At 46.5% G+C, this 12,659-nt stretch overlaps 1 protein-coding gene across 1 annotated transcript in view; it reads right to left on the reverse strand.

Moving 5' to 3' along the window:
- SPTBN4 (spectrin beta, non-erythrocytic 4) overlaps positions 1 to 12,659 on the reverse strand; it is a 373,692-nt gene that overhangs the window by 14,352 nt on the left and 346,681 nt on the right. Inside the window, 1 exon segment of the mRNA XM_030219988.1 lies at positions 9,161 to 9,783. Within this exon segment, the coding sequence (XP_030075848.1) occupies positions 9,161 to 9,783 (623 nt within the window).

Genomic DNA, 12,659 nt, shown 5'->3' on the forward strand with positions numbered 1-12,659 from the left:
AACTGCAAGGCAAAATAAATAAAATAAAGAGATGTTGGAAATTGCACACTTACATTGTGGCACAATGATGTGAATCCCCTTCCCCCACTGGTACAGTCAGACCTGTCTTTATGGGGAACTTGATGGCAAGGCAAAGGAGAAATTAGACCTTACCTGCTAATTTTCTTTTCTTTAGGTCCTCCAGACCAGTGGCTTAGCTAGGTGGGGCGCCAGGGGAGCGACCGCTCCCCCAAACGGAGTTCTGGTGGCACCGGCGCCTATTTTATTTCATTGTGCAGCACTGAAACTGTGCGCCGGCAGAAGTCCGCTCTCGCTCCCCCTGCGCCATCAACCTGGCTGAACCTGGCTACGCTTCTGCTCCAGACCGGTCCAGACTCTGACACTTGGGTTTTGCTCACCTACCAGCAGATGGAAATTGAGAACACTAACTTTGAGAACTACATAAAAGCACTGTGCAACCTCTACCTAGCCAGTATTTCTCTAACAAAGTAGATGAAAAGGCAGATAAAACAAGCAAATTCATAGCTGTTTTCTCAAACCAAACATCCTGTTCCCTAATCACGGGCTGTGGTTGTGCCTACCAGAAATCAGTCGCACTCCCAATTTCCATATAATGATGCCAATCATCACATTTAGATTATTTTATCTACAGCTAACAGCAACTAGAAACAAAGAGTATCAGCCATCAACTATTTACAAGGAGCCAAATGAAAACTCCAAGTACTCCTAAACCCAACTATGGATCGCCTACTCTGGCATCCACAACCACCACCTTGGGTGGATTCTGAATCAGTCTGGAGGGCCTAAAGGTAAGAAAATTAGCAGGTAAGAACTAATTTCTCCTTTGTCAGTAGCCCCCTAGACTGGTTCAGACATTGATGCTTGGGAAGTACCAAAGCCTGCAGACAACACACCCGCACTACAAGCTGCATCCTGTCAAGCCCGCACATCGACCTGATAATGTACCACAAAGGTAGGCAAAGAGGATCAGACTTCCAATCTGTTGATGTCCAGCAGCTGAATCAAACTGCTGTTAGCCCATGCTTCCACCATCCCTCTCGTAGAATGTGCTTTAAGAAGTGGCGGTACTGGATGACCTTTAAGTTACCGCAATGGCATCTTTAAGACAGCGGGCTATCGGTGCTTTGGATACCGTGGCTCCTTTCCTGTGACCACTGAACAGCACAAGTGGTCTGAGCTGTGAAAGTCTTCTGTCCTTCTCAAGTATTCCAACAAAACTCTCCGCACATCTAGATGAAAAAGGCATCTCTGTTCCTTGTCCTCTTTAGGGTCACTTAAGATTGGAAGAGAAACCGACATTAACATGAAAATTACACTTTCAGCAAAAATGAGGACACCGGCTTCAAAATTACTTTCTCGGATACAACCTGAAGGAAAGGTTTCCTACAAGATAGAGCCTGCAGCTACAAAATGCAGCGAGCAGAAGAAATAGCAACCAAGAAAATTGTCTTCAAGGTAAGATCTTTGAGCCAAGACTGTGCAAGAGGTTCAAATGGCACCAAGATTAAGGCCAACAAGACCAAATTGAGGTCCCACTGCGGAACGACTGGCCTATGAGGACAAATCAACTTAACCCCCAAAGAAAATGAGCCACATCAGGGAGCAAAGCCAGGGATATAACTTGAATTGGTCCCTGAAAACATGCCAAGGCCACCATCTGAACCTTCAAGGAAGCTAAGGCCAAACCTTTCTCCAGACTGCACTGCAAAAAATCCAAGATTTCTACCATTGAATCTCTAAGTGGTAAAATTCATTTTTCCAGAAACCAGCCTTCAAAAATCCTCCACACTCTCACATAAGCTAAGGGAGTAGATCTCCTATGGGACCTCAGCAACAAAGCAATCATTCCAGAAGAGTAACCTCTCTTTTGCAACCATGCCCTTTTTGAAGAGCCAAGCTTTAAGCGAGAACGGAGACAGGTCTGGATGAACAACTGGTCCCTGAACCAACAGCTTCTCTATGCCCATGAAAGGAAGAGGACAGCTCTGTGTCAGACACATTAGATCTCCGTACCATGGGCATCAAAGCCAATCCAGAGCCACTAGAACCACTGGACAAGGATGCCTCTGTATGCATTGCATGACCCAACCTATCAGCTGCCAAGGAGGAACACAAACAGAAGACTCTGAAAAGGTCACAGAAGAAGCAACTCATCGTTGCCTTCTGACAGCGGCTCTCTTCTGCGACTGAAAAATCGATCGGCCTTGGAGTTAACCATCAACATCATCGAGTCTGTTATGAGTCGACTGCAAGCATGAACTATGCTGTCGAAGGCCTCCTGACTCAGACACCACTCTGCTGGGTCCAATGTGTGTTTGCTCAACTAATCTGCCTACAGATCGTTGACTCCTGCTACATGAGCCGCTGAGAGATCCTGCAAATGACTCTCCAACCAGGCTGAGACTTCCGATGCCACCTGAGAACCTTTGGTGCCTCCTTGATGATTCACATATGACCCTGCCATGGCATTGTTGGATAGAACCCTCATTGACTTGCCTTCCAGGAGTCCCTGGAAGGATAACAGAGCTAGCCACATTGCCCAGGTCTCCAACCTGTTGATGGACCATTGACCCTCCTCTGCAGACCAATGACCCTCAGTCAATTGAACGAGACAATGTGCCCCCCAGCCTAGAAGACTGGCATCCATGGTGACCACTGTACCACCTCCAGCAATGTCACCATGGAAACCAACCCCTGCAGATAATCTTGGGCCCGTGGAACCCTGCAGGACCTCAGATTTGTCCCTGCAGCTTGTTGATCCTCACCTGAGGGAAAAAAAACTCTGCCCATCTAAGGGTCAAAGCAGACTCCAAAATACTCCAGGCACTGGCTTGGAATAAGGTGACTCTTGGCCTGGTTGATCACCAAACCCAGATCCTCCTACAACTGCTCAACTCAGGCGGTGGCCTGTTCGTTCTGAAAAGACTTGGTTCAAATTAACCAATTGTCAAAGTAGGGATGCACCAGAATACCTTCCTTTTAGAGAGTTGCATGGGGACAGAAATCTAACCCGTCCCTGCTGGAATCTAACCCATCCCCACCTGTCCCTACTGGAATTTTACCCATTACCACCTATCCCCGCAAGAATTTAACCCGTCCCCACAAGAATTTAACGGTACCTTAAAAAAAATCCAGTCAGCTCTCTGTCTGTCTCTCTCTATCTCTGGGGTTTGAGCCACAGCACTGCATGCAAGGAAGGAATGGAACTTGAAACTTGGAACACTCTGGCGCTCACATGGAAGACTCATCTCTGATTTGCTGGAACTGTGTGTTGAGGTCGCTACATGCACGTGCCAGTAGGTTAGGTGACCTCTGATGCTCATGCTTGTGTCAGAGCTGAGGCCTGCACATCAGCCCAGGAGCAGAGAGGGTTAACGGAAGACTTTCCACATCTGCCCTGGAGGAGGAGGAAGAGAAGGCGGCACTCAAAGAACTTGGTACTTGGTAGGTGAAAGGCTGGCGCAGATGCAGCTTACATTGCCACTGGAACCCACAGGAACTGCTTATGTCCCCATGGGAACCCCGCAGGAACTGCTTTTGTCCCCACAGGAAACCTGCAGAACTGCTTCCATCCCTGTGGTAGTCCTGCAACCCCAGAAGGGATTCCTGCAGACTCCATGAGATTCCCACAAACCCCGTTCCCATGCAGGTCTCTACTTCCACCACCACCGTGATTGTGGAAAAGGCCCAAGGAGCAGTGGCCAGGCCAAAGAGAAGGATGCAAAATTGCAAGTGCTGAACTAAAAAAGCAAAACGTAGGAATCTCTGATGCGACCAACGGATAGAAATATGCAGATACATCTCTGTGAGTTCTAAGGCTGTGAGAAACTCCTCATGCTGAACTGCCACTATCACCAAACAGAGCATCTCCATTCAGAAGCAAAGTACCTTTAAGTCTCTGTTTACCTGCTTTAGATCCAGAATAGGACGGAAGGAATCATCCTTCTTAGGGACCATGAAATAGACTGAATAAGAACTAGACCCGCACTCTTGGAGAGGCACTAGAACCACTGAGCGCAGAAGAAAGAGCTTTCGCAAGGTGTCCCTGATGGCACTGATCTTCCAACAAGACTGATACAGGGATTCTAGAAATAAATCAGGCAGAGGACACTCAAACTACGGGGCATAATCATCATAGAAAACTTCAAGCACCCACTTATAAGAGGTAATCTGGATCCACCTCTGATAAAACTGACCAGAACCAATCGGACCAGAATCTCAGGCCCAGTGGTGACTACCACAAAAGGACTGGGTCCGCTGAAAAAACTGACTGGGCTGACCCCACCAGACCTAGCCAGATTATAGCATCTAGCATCCCGAAGGTGCTCCCGAGCCGCAGAACCATGGTCCAATCTTCTGGGCTTATCTTCCAGCAGACAGGGAACCTTAGCTTCACCTAACTCTTTCACTAGTTTATCTAGCTCTTCTCCAAAGAGCACGAATCCACGAAAAGACAAGAAACATAGCTTGCCACCCAACCTTGAAGCCAAAGAGCTCTGCGAGCCAAAACCATGAGGGCCAAGGCTCTCAACAAGTCATAAAGGGCAGCCACGAAGAACCCATCTCTAACTTAGCCACCACCTGAACAAGTGAATGACAGTCTGCAGCAGGATCATCCAGGACCTTCTCCGCCCAACAGAAACAGGCCCTTGCCACCAGACCCTCACACATAGCAAGTCACAACTCTGCTTCAGTAAAGTCTCTATCTTGCAATCCTGGGGGTCCTTAAGAGCTGCCCCACTGTCCACTGGAATAGTGGTCTTCTTTGTAAACACCATCACCACAGCATCCACAATTGAAGGTTAAAGGAGTCCCTGTCCACAGGAGGAATAGGGTACAGCTTAGTCACGGGCCACCTTGCATGGTGCGTCTAGGGAGTCCCATTCCACGTACACTATCTCCTGGAGATCCTGGTTCATAGGAAATGTCTTGAATGGTTTCCTAATTCCCTTGATCAGGGGATCCACCTTCCTCAGATTGCCTTCCACCTGCACCTCATCTTCAAATCTGAGGACTGAGGTGACCTGGGAAATGAGTTCTGCCAACTCCTCCCTTTAGAAGATGCAGACAACTGAAGGGTTTTCTTCAGGAGGGAGCGCTTCATCCCCCCCCCCCCCCCCACCACCACCTCTGAACCAAGCAGGGCCTCCCCCTCAGACAAACCAGATACTAACTGCTCAAAATCCTCTTTCAAATCCTGTCTGGGCCTTTTTGGAGGGTCTTGGGCAGATCGTGCAGGCAAAGAAGACTCCTGAGACTCCGCCAGACCTCCAAGCCTGATAAAGCACCCAAATAAATTCAGAGGGAAACCCTGTGGCTCCCCCATGCTGTTTGTCCACCGCAGCTACGAAGGACCCGGTTTCTGGACTCAGGTGCAGAGATTGCTCCAAGACGTCTGAAGATCCGGCTGTGGTGGCAGTTCCCACCAAAACAGAAACCGCTGCTGCACCATGAGTCTCTTCAGCGTCTTGCTGAGAAGGAACGCCAACTGAAGGAATAGAAGGGTCCTCCAATGCAGATGGCAACAGTGATTTGTGCTCCCTGTACATACAAGGTACACTTTGTGCTCAGAGTCTCCCGACCACGGTGCCTACAAGCCCAACACCGGTGGAGCCACTGAGCACTCATGATGCGGCCACCTCCGAAAACCACCCGACCTGTGGCCCTGGCCGTCCTATCTGTCCTGAGCCAAAGGAGGAAATGGAGGATCAACTGAAACGCTGAACTTTCACAGCAAACACAGCTTGATGGTTGAAGCTGGTAAATATACCAAGGCTGCACTTTTTTGTTTGTTTGTTTAAGAGCTGCTGCTAGCCGTGGCACTAGTACTCGAGGAACCCAGCAAACCCCGGGGTCGAGGCACATGGTCCTCCCGGCAACTGGGGAAGTGACCCAGCCTTCCAGGTGTGACACCTCTGGGGGTAAAAGTGGGCCCCATGGACCAACAACCCCAAATAGACACAAGTAATAAGGAGAACAGCTCCCCTCTGTTTAGGGTTTACTATTGATGCCAATCTTACTTTTCTCTCCCATAGCTCTGCTACCATAAGCAATGTTTTTACACATTATGACAGATTCAGTCTCTTCACCCTTTTTTGTAACCTGGAGCACTCCATATACCGGTACATGCCCTAGTGCTCTTGTGCCTAGATTACTGCAATGCATTATATAAGGGTCTTGGACAATGGGAAATCAGATGATTGCAGCTGTCCATAATGCAGCTGTTAAACTGATTACTGGTGAACATAAATACGACCATGTAACCCCTCTTTTTAGGCAGGAGCACTGGCTTCCCGTCAAAACGTGGACTAATTATAAAATTCTTACATTGATTCATTAAGTCAGGTCAGCCTTCAATTCTTGTCTACTATATGATTCCCTATTCTCCCAGCCAGGCCCTCTGATCCTCCCAGCAACATCGTCCCTTCCTTTGAGTTCTTTAAATATCTTCCGGAAATCAATGTTTAATGTTTCAGGCCCCACTCTCTGGAATGGTCTTCCTCTTATTTACGTATGCTGCCCTCTCGCCAAGATGTCAAGGTGGCTCTTAAAACTCACTTATTCAGACAAGTATTGGAGTCTACTAGCTGAATCTTCCCTTGGTGTTCCCTCCCTACTTCCCCAGGCCTTTGGAGGCCCATATTGGAGCGCTGAGCCTGCTGGACCTGCCCTACCTTTACCCCCAAACTACTCCCTTGTGGAGCACTGCAACTCTCTAGCCTTCTTTTCTGCTTTCCTATCTAATTTGTAGTTCTTTTTCTTACTGTGATTTCTCTATTATTAATACTTTGCAAACTGCTATGATGGTACGCTCCCTGTAGTGGTATATCAAATAAAGATAAACTTGAACTTGAAAACTAGTGTCCTCAGTTTCCATCTGTTGGTAGGCAAGCATAACCCAAGTGTCAGTGTCTGGACCGATCTGGAGGGCTGCTAAGGAAATTTGTGTTGATAGGTTGCTAAAGTGTTTGTATGCTGCGGTGTGGATATTTCTCTCAATGGAGAGTGTTTAAGTGTGTATCTGTGGTGGAAGGGTGTCTGGAGGGAAGGTGTGTTGGGGAGCAATGTGGGCACAGAGACATAGGGGGATTGTGGAGGGTGTGGAGAAAAGAGGTACTGTGGCAATGCCAGTGACACCCCCTTCCCACTCCACTCCACTCCCCAAACAACTTTCCCCCTCTTTCCAAGCCACAAATCAAGTGTAGTTCTCATAGCAACAAAGATACCTGTTTGCAGTGGGGGCTCCTCTATCCCTGCTGGAAGTAGAAGGACAGAGTGTGGCCTTTTGTCTTTCATTTTTTAACCCCTTCCCACACACACACACAATCTGAACCAGCAGAATAAGTGCTTAAAAGTGCACATCATTTCCTGCTGCCGGAAGTCCAGTCTCAAAGTATGAGCCATGAAATCATACAACTCTTATCAGAGACTGGCCTCGCAGCAGCCAGAGACTATGCATGCTTAAGGGCTTCTTTTGCTGTCAGGCCAGCAGGGATTGAAGACCCCCATCAATATCAAGTAGCTGCATCACTGTGGGAGTCACCGCTTCTGCCAGCAGGGATAGAGGACTTTCCAAAGGAACTTTTTTTTAGAGTGTCTGCCAACGTGAGTGTCTGCCTCAGGAGGATCCAGCACAGAAGCCTGCTGGTTCGAGTGTCCACACCTAAGCGAGCCTGCCCTGGGGAAAAGAGAGAGACAGAGAGACACCCCCCCCCCCCCCCCAAAAGACGTTTTTATTATTGCGGAGGGGGGGGGGGGAATGATGGCCAAAATGGACGTTTTTTTTGGATGGGTGTCCTCAACTGCACTGTCCTCTGGATCAAGCCACATTGGAGGAGGTGAGCAGCGCGGCATGCGCTTGGCTGCTCTGTGCATGCTTGACCGGCCAATTGGCCGACTGTTTAACAATGGAATAGAGAATTCAAGTGAGCTACAACAAGCAGCTCATTTGCATTCCCTTTCCTTGATGCATGCCCGTTCCTTACCGATTCGCTAAGGGAATCTGTAAGGGAAGGGTTCTAACGATTGTTTAGTGCATCTGGCCCTCTGTCAGCACTGCCATGGATCTAGGATAGTCTTCAGCCAGTGGAGGAATGGGAATCCCTGCTGGCACCTGAATTTGTGCTACCATGGATCTTGGCTGATCTTCATTTGGCATGTGGGGTGGGACGAGAACCTCCACTAGCGCCTTATATCATCCCTTTCACTCTACTCATCTATTTGTCTGTGCATAAGCAGACAGATAAGTATGGATTGACCCGCCACAACAACTGCTCAGGTTTATGTGTGAAATGCTTCTATAAATGTAATAAAACTAACTATAAGTACCAAAACTTCGAGACATACAGGCCAGGTCCTTCTGATTATAACACTCAATTCTTTTTATTGCAAAGTTATCAAAAAATCATAGGAAGTCAGCGGTTCTCAAACCTGTCCTTAGATGAGTGGAGGAGTAGCCTAGTGGTTAGTGCAGTGGACTTTGATCCTGGGGAACTGGGTGGGTTTGAGTCCCACTGCAGCTCCTTGTGACTATGGGCAAGTCACTTAACCCTCCATTGCCCCGTACCTGTATATACTATGTAAACCACTTTGATTGTAATTGCAGAGGAGTGTGGTAGCCGTGTTAGTCCACTTAAGGTTATCAATAGAAATCAAACAAAATAAAACATGGAAAAGAAAATAAGATGATACCTTTTTTATTGGACATAACGTAATACATTTCTTGATTAGCTTTCGAAGGTTGCCCTTCTTCGTCAGATCGGAAATAAGCAAATGTGCTAGCTGACAGTGTATATAAGTGAAAAACATTCAAGCATTGCTATGACAGTCTGACAGGGTGGGAGGATGGGGGTGGGTAGGAAGTATGCATGGGGACATCAAAGTATATCATTGGTATTCTAACAGGGTGGGTGTGGGTAATTGCAAAAACCACAGAAAGGTGGTATATCAAGTCCCATTCCATTTCCCATAAACACAAGGAATATGCATGACATCCGTCATTCAGTGTGTGAAAAAACTATACATCAGCATTTAGGAATCACTTTGGCCAATCCAGACAGAGATGGAAGAATTGTCAAGAGGTCATCTAGCTTGCTTCCTAGCCACTGTGAGTGAGTAGTTAACCATTTTGTTTCCTTACCCTTTTTTCTCAGATTGGTCATGTCTGGGAGTCTCCTGCTCACTGGACTCCTGCCTCTCCAGCCTCCGTTCATGACGCTCTCTTCTCCTTTCCATTTGCTCCTGCCGTGGAGTCTCCTGCTCGCTGGATTCCTGCCTTTCCAGCCTCTTTTCATACCTCTCTCGTCGGCGCTCTCCATGCCTGGTTTCTGAACTCTCAGCACTCTTCATGCTGGACGTTTCTTGGGCTGGCAACTTGGGTTCCAGCCTGTCGGATTTGAACCTTTCCTTGACCGGTGCTTTGGTGTCTGACATTTCCTGAAGGTCTGGGGATTTGATGTCCAGGGAGGGTTCCAGATTATTCTGCACACGATCTATTTTCGGTTGCAGCCGCTCTGGTTTGATTTCTTGCTGTACGTAGGCGACCGTTGGCTCCGGCCCTTCAGGTTTTGCTCCCTTCGGCTCTAGATGAATGCCGTTCAGAACAGGTTGTGACTCTGGCTTCTCAAGCCTAGCCTCAGACTTCGAATACAGTGTCGGATGGAGCAATTGAGGTGTTTTGACTGTGATTTCCGGTGAGTCCCCAAGAAATTTTCGTCCCAGCAGGGGTGTGGCTGGCTGCTTGTTCTGTTTCAATTTCTCCAACTAAATAAAAATAAAACAATCAGGATTCTGAGTTTACATTATTTTTCTGTTTATCTTTACCTTCAGAGCTTCTCTATTTCCAACTAGATCTTATCAAAAAACTATGAAATACAGTCTCTCTTCTTATCACTTCCCACCTGGCTCTCATCAGGGATCTATCTTGCACAGACCTTGCAATAGGAATCACCATGTGAAGCCCATCTCCAAATTCTTTACAACTTGCTCTCATCAGGAAACATTTGATGAATCCTCATAAAAGAGATTTACCAGGAAACTAAAAGGACACAGGACATAAGGTAATAGGAAACAAAGAGTAGGCCACTTTTCTTAATGGAGCGTGATAAACAGTGGAATGCCTCAGGGTTCTCTACTGGGACCAGTGCTTAACTTATTCATTAGTGACCCCGACAGAGGTGCCATGACCATTAGGCTGCCTGAGGCAGGGGCCTCAGGCTTCATTCTTTTGGGAGCAGCATCTCCCCCTTCCTTCCTCCACCCCATTCCCCAAGTTTACCTTCTTTCTTCATGTTTTAAAAGCTACCACCGGCAGGCGCAATTCCCATACACTGCCCTGCTGCCAGCACCTGCCTCTTCTCTTTACTGCGGCCGCCTCTCTGATGTAATTTCCTGTTTCCTCAGAGGCGGTGACAGTCTTCAAACAGACATAATTCAAAATACATATCAAAGTAAGAAATACAAATCATATGCAAATCAATATAATCAACATTTCAAAAGTTTAATTCATATGTAAATAAAACTCATGAAAAAAAGCTTTAAATAATAAACTAACAATAACTACTAAAAAGACAACAAACAAATGTGCATACAAAGTGACACAGTGAACCCAAACAGTGAGGTAGTGAGCATTTCAGTATATTAAAAACCAGCTGAGTGTGTTGAACTGCAGTAATGTTTCACATTTGGATGCATCCAATCCAGAAAAGGAGAGGCAATAGAGGTCTGTAGATCACAGCAATCAAAGAGCAGAATGGATCTCAGTCAATGTTCAGAAACCACAAAACGTTATTAAAAATAACCCAACGTGGCAGAGGATGCGTCAGGAGATTTACTTACTAGGGTCCCTATAGGCACAAACACCTTCCAATGGTAAGCATCTCGCAACACTGAATCACTCTTAGGGTCTCTGTGGGTACAGACACCTTGCAGTGGTTAGCGTCTAGCAGCACTGTAGATGCTAAGCAAGGCGCATGTGAACACAGAGACCCTAAAAGTGATTCACTGCTCCTAGATGCTAACCACTGCTAGGTGTTTGTGCCCATAGGGACCCTAGTAGTGTAAAGTAAATCCTCTGACGCAGCCTCTTGGGAGGCAAAACATGGCCACATTGGGTTATTTTCGACATTTGGATGTATCTACAAAAAACATATAAAAAACTTACCCAAATGGAACCACTGAATATCCTTCCCACTATAGCAAACAGAACTGGCAAATCTAAAAACTGTATAAAGGGAAAGGGAAATGGGACTTGATATACCGCCTTTCTGAGGTTTTTGCAACTACATTCAAAGCGGTTTACATATATTCAGGTTGATAACTATTCTTATAAAAGCAGTAGTACTAATAACAAAATGTGTGCCTTCGTTAATAATAAAAAAATAAAATACTCACAGCCAAATGCAGTCAACTGCACTGTTCCACACAACTTACTGGTGAATTGAAATATTGGTCTGTGATTAGTTCATAGCTGTTTTATATGTTTTTTGTAGACACATTCAAATGTGAATAAAAATAGTACTTACCAGCCTCTATGACATCTTCAGATGTTATAGCCAGTTCTATGAGCGCAGCAAACAGGTCCCTGGAGTACTGTAGTGGTCAGTGCAGTGCACTGTGGAGAGGATGACTCAGGCCCATATCCCACTCTACCTGTTACACTTGTGGTGGAAACTCACCAAAAACCTACTGTACCCAAATATAGGTGCCCCCTTCACCCAAAAGGGCTACTGCAGTGGTGTACAGTCGGGGGGCAGGGGTTTTTGGATGGCTCAGCAGACAGGATAAAGGGGTAATGGTGAGATGTGTACCTGGGAGCTATTATATGAAATCCACAGCAGTGCCCCTTAGGGTGCCCCATTGCTCTCCTGGGATGTTTGTGTGGCCAGTCTACTACATATGCTGGCTTTGCACTTGGATTTAAAAAAATAAGTGCTCAGAGCACAAAACATCTAGCATGTGGCCATTTTAGAAAAGATAAGATAGACGTATTGCTGTTTCGAAAATGGCTACATTTCCTATTCAGAATTGGGACGTTTAGTGCAAAACATCCAAAGTCCGACTTAGATTTCATATTGAAAATGCAGATCCACATTATTTTACTATACAAGCACCTTTGTATGCACATTTGTTTGTCATCTTTTTAACTGTAAAGCTTTTTCATGAGTTTTATTTATATATGATTTAAACTTTTGAAATGTTGAATATATTGATTGGCATATGATTCGTATTTCTTAATTTTGTCTGTATTTTGAATTGTGTCTGTTTGACAGCTGTATGCCCCTGATACAGCCTATCCTTAGGCAAAATATGGCCACGTCAGGGACTGCAGTGGTGTACCAAGGGGGGGGGAGGCGGTGGGGGCAGTCCGCCCCGGGTGCACGCCGCTGGGAGGGTGCCGCGCGCCAATCAGCGTCGTTCGTTTCCATGCTCCCTCTGCCCCGGAACAGGAAGTAACAACACTGATTGGCTTGCTGAACCAACTAAGTTGTGTGCCTTGTTATAGAATACGTTTGGATTTTGGCAGAAAATGTTAGGCAAACTATATAGAATCCAGGGGCAAATGTACAAACCAGACATATCACCCAGGGCTGCTGCAAGGATATTAGGCATCCTAGGCAAATCTTCAGCCTTCCACCCCA

The sequence above is a fragment of the Microcaecilia unicolor genome, chromosome 11, assembly GCF_901765095.1.
Source record: "Microcaecilia unicolor chromosome 11, aMicUni1.1, whole genome shotgun sequence".
Taxonomy (NCBI): domain Eukaryota; kingdom Metazoa; phylum Chordata; class Amphibia; order Gymnophiona; family Siphonopidae; genus Microcaecilia; species Microcaecilia unicolor.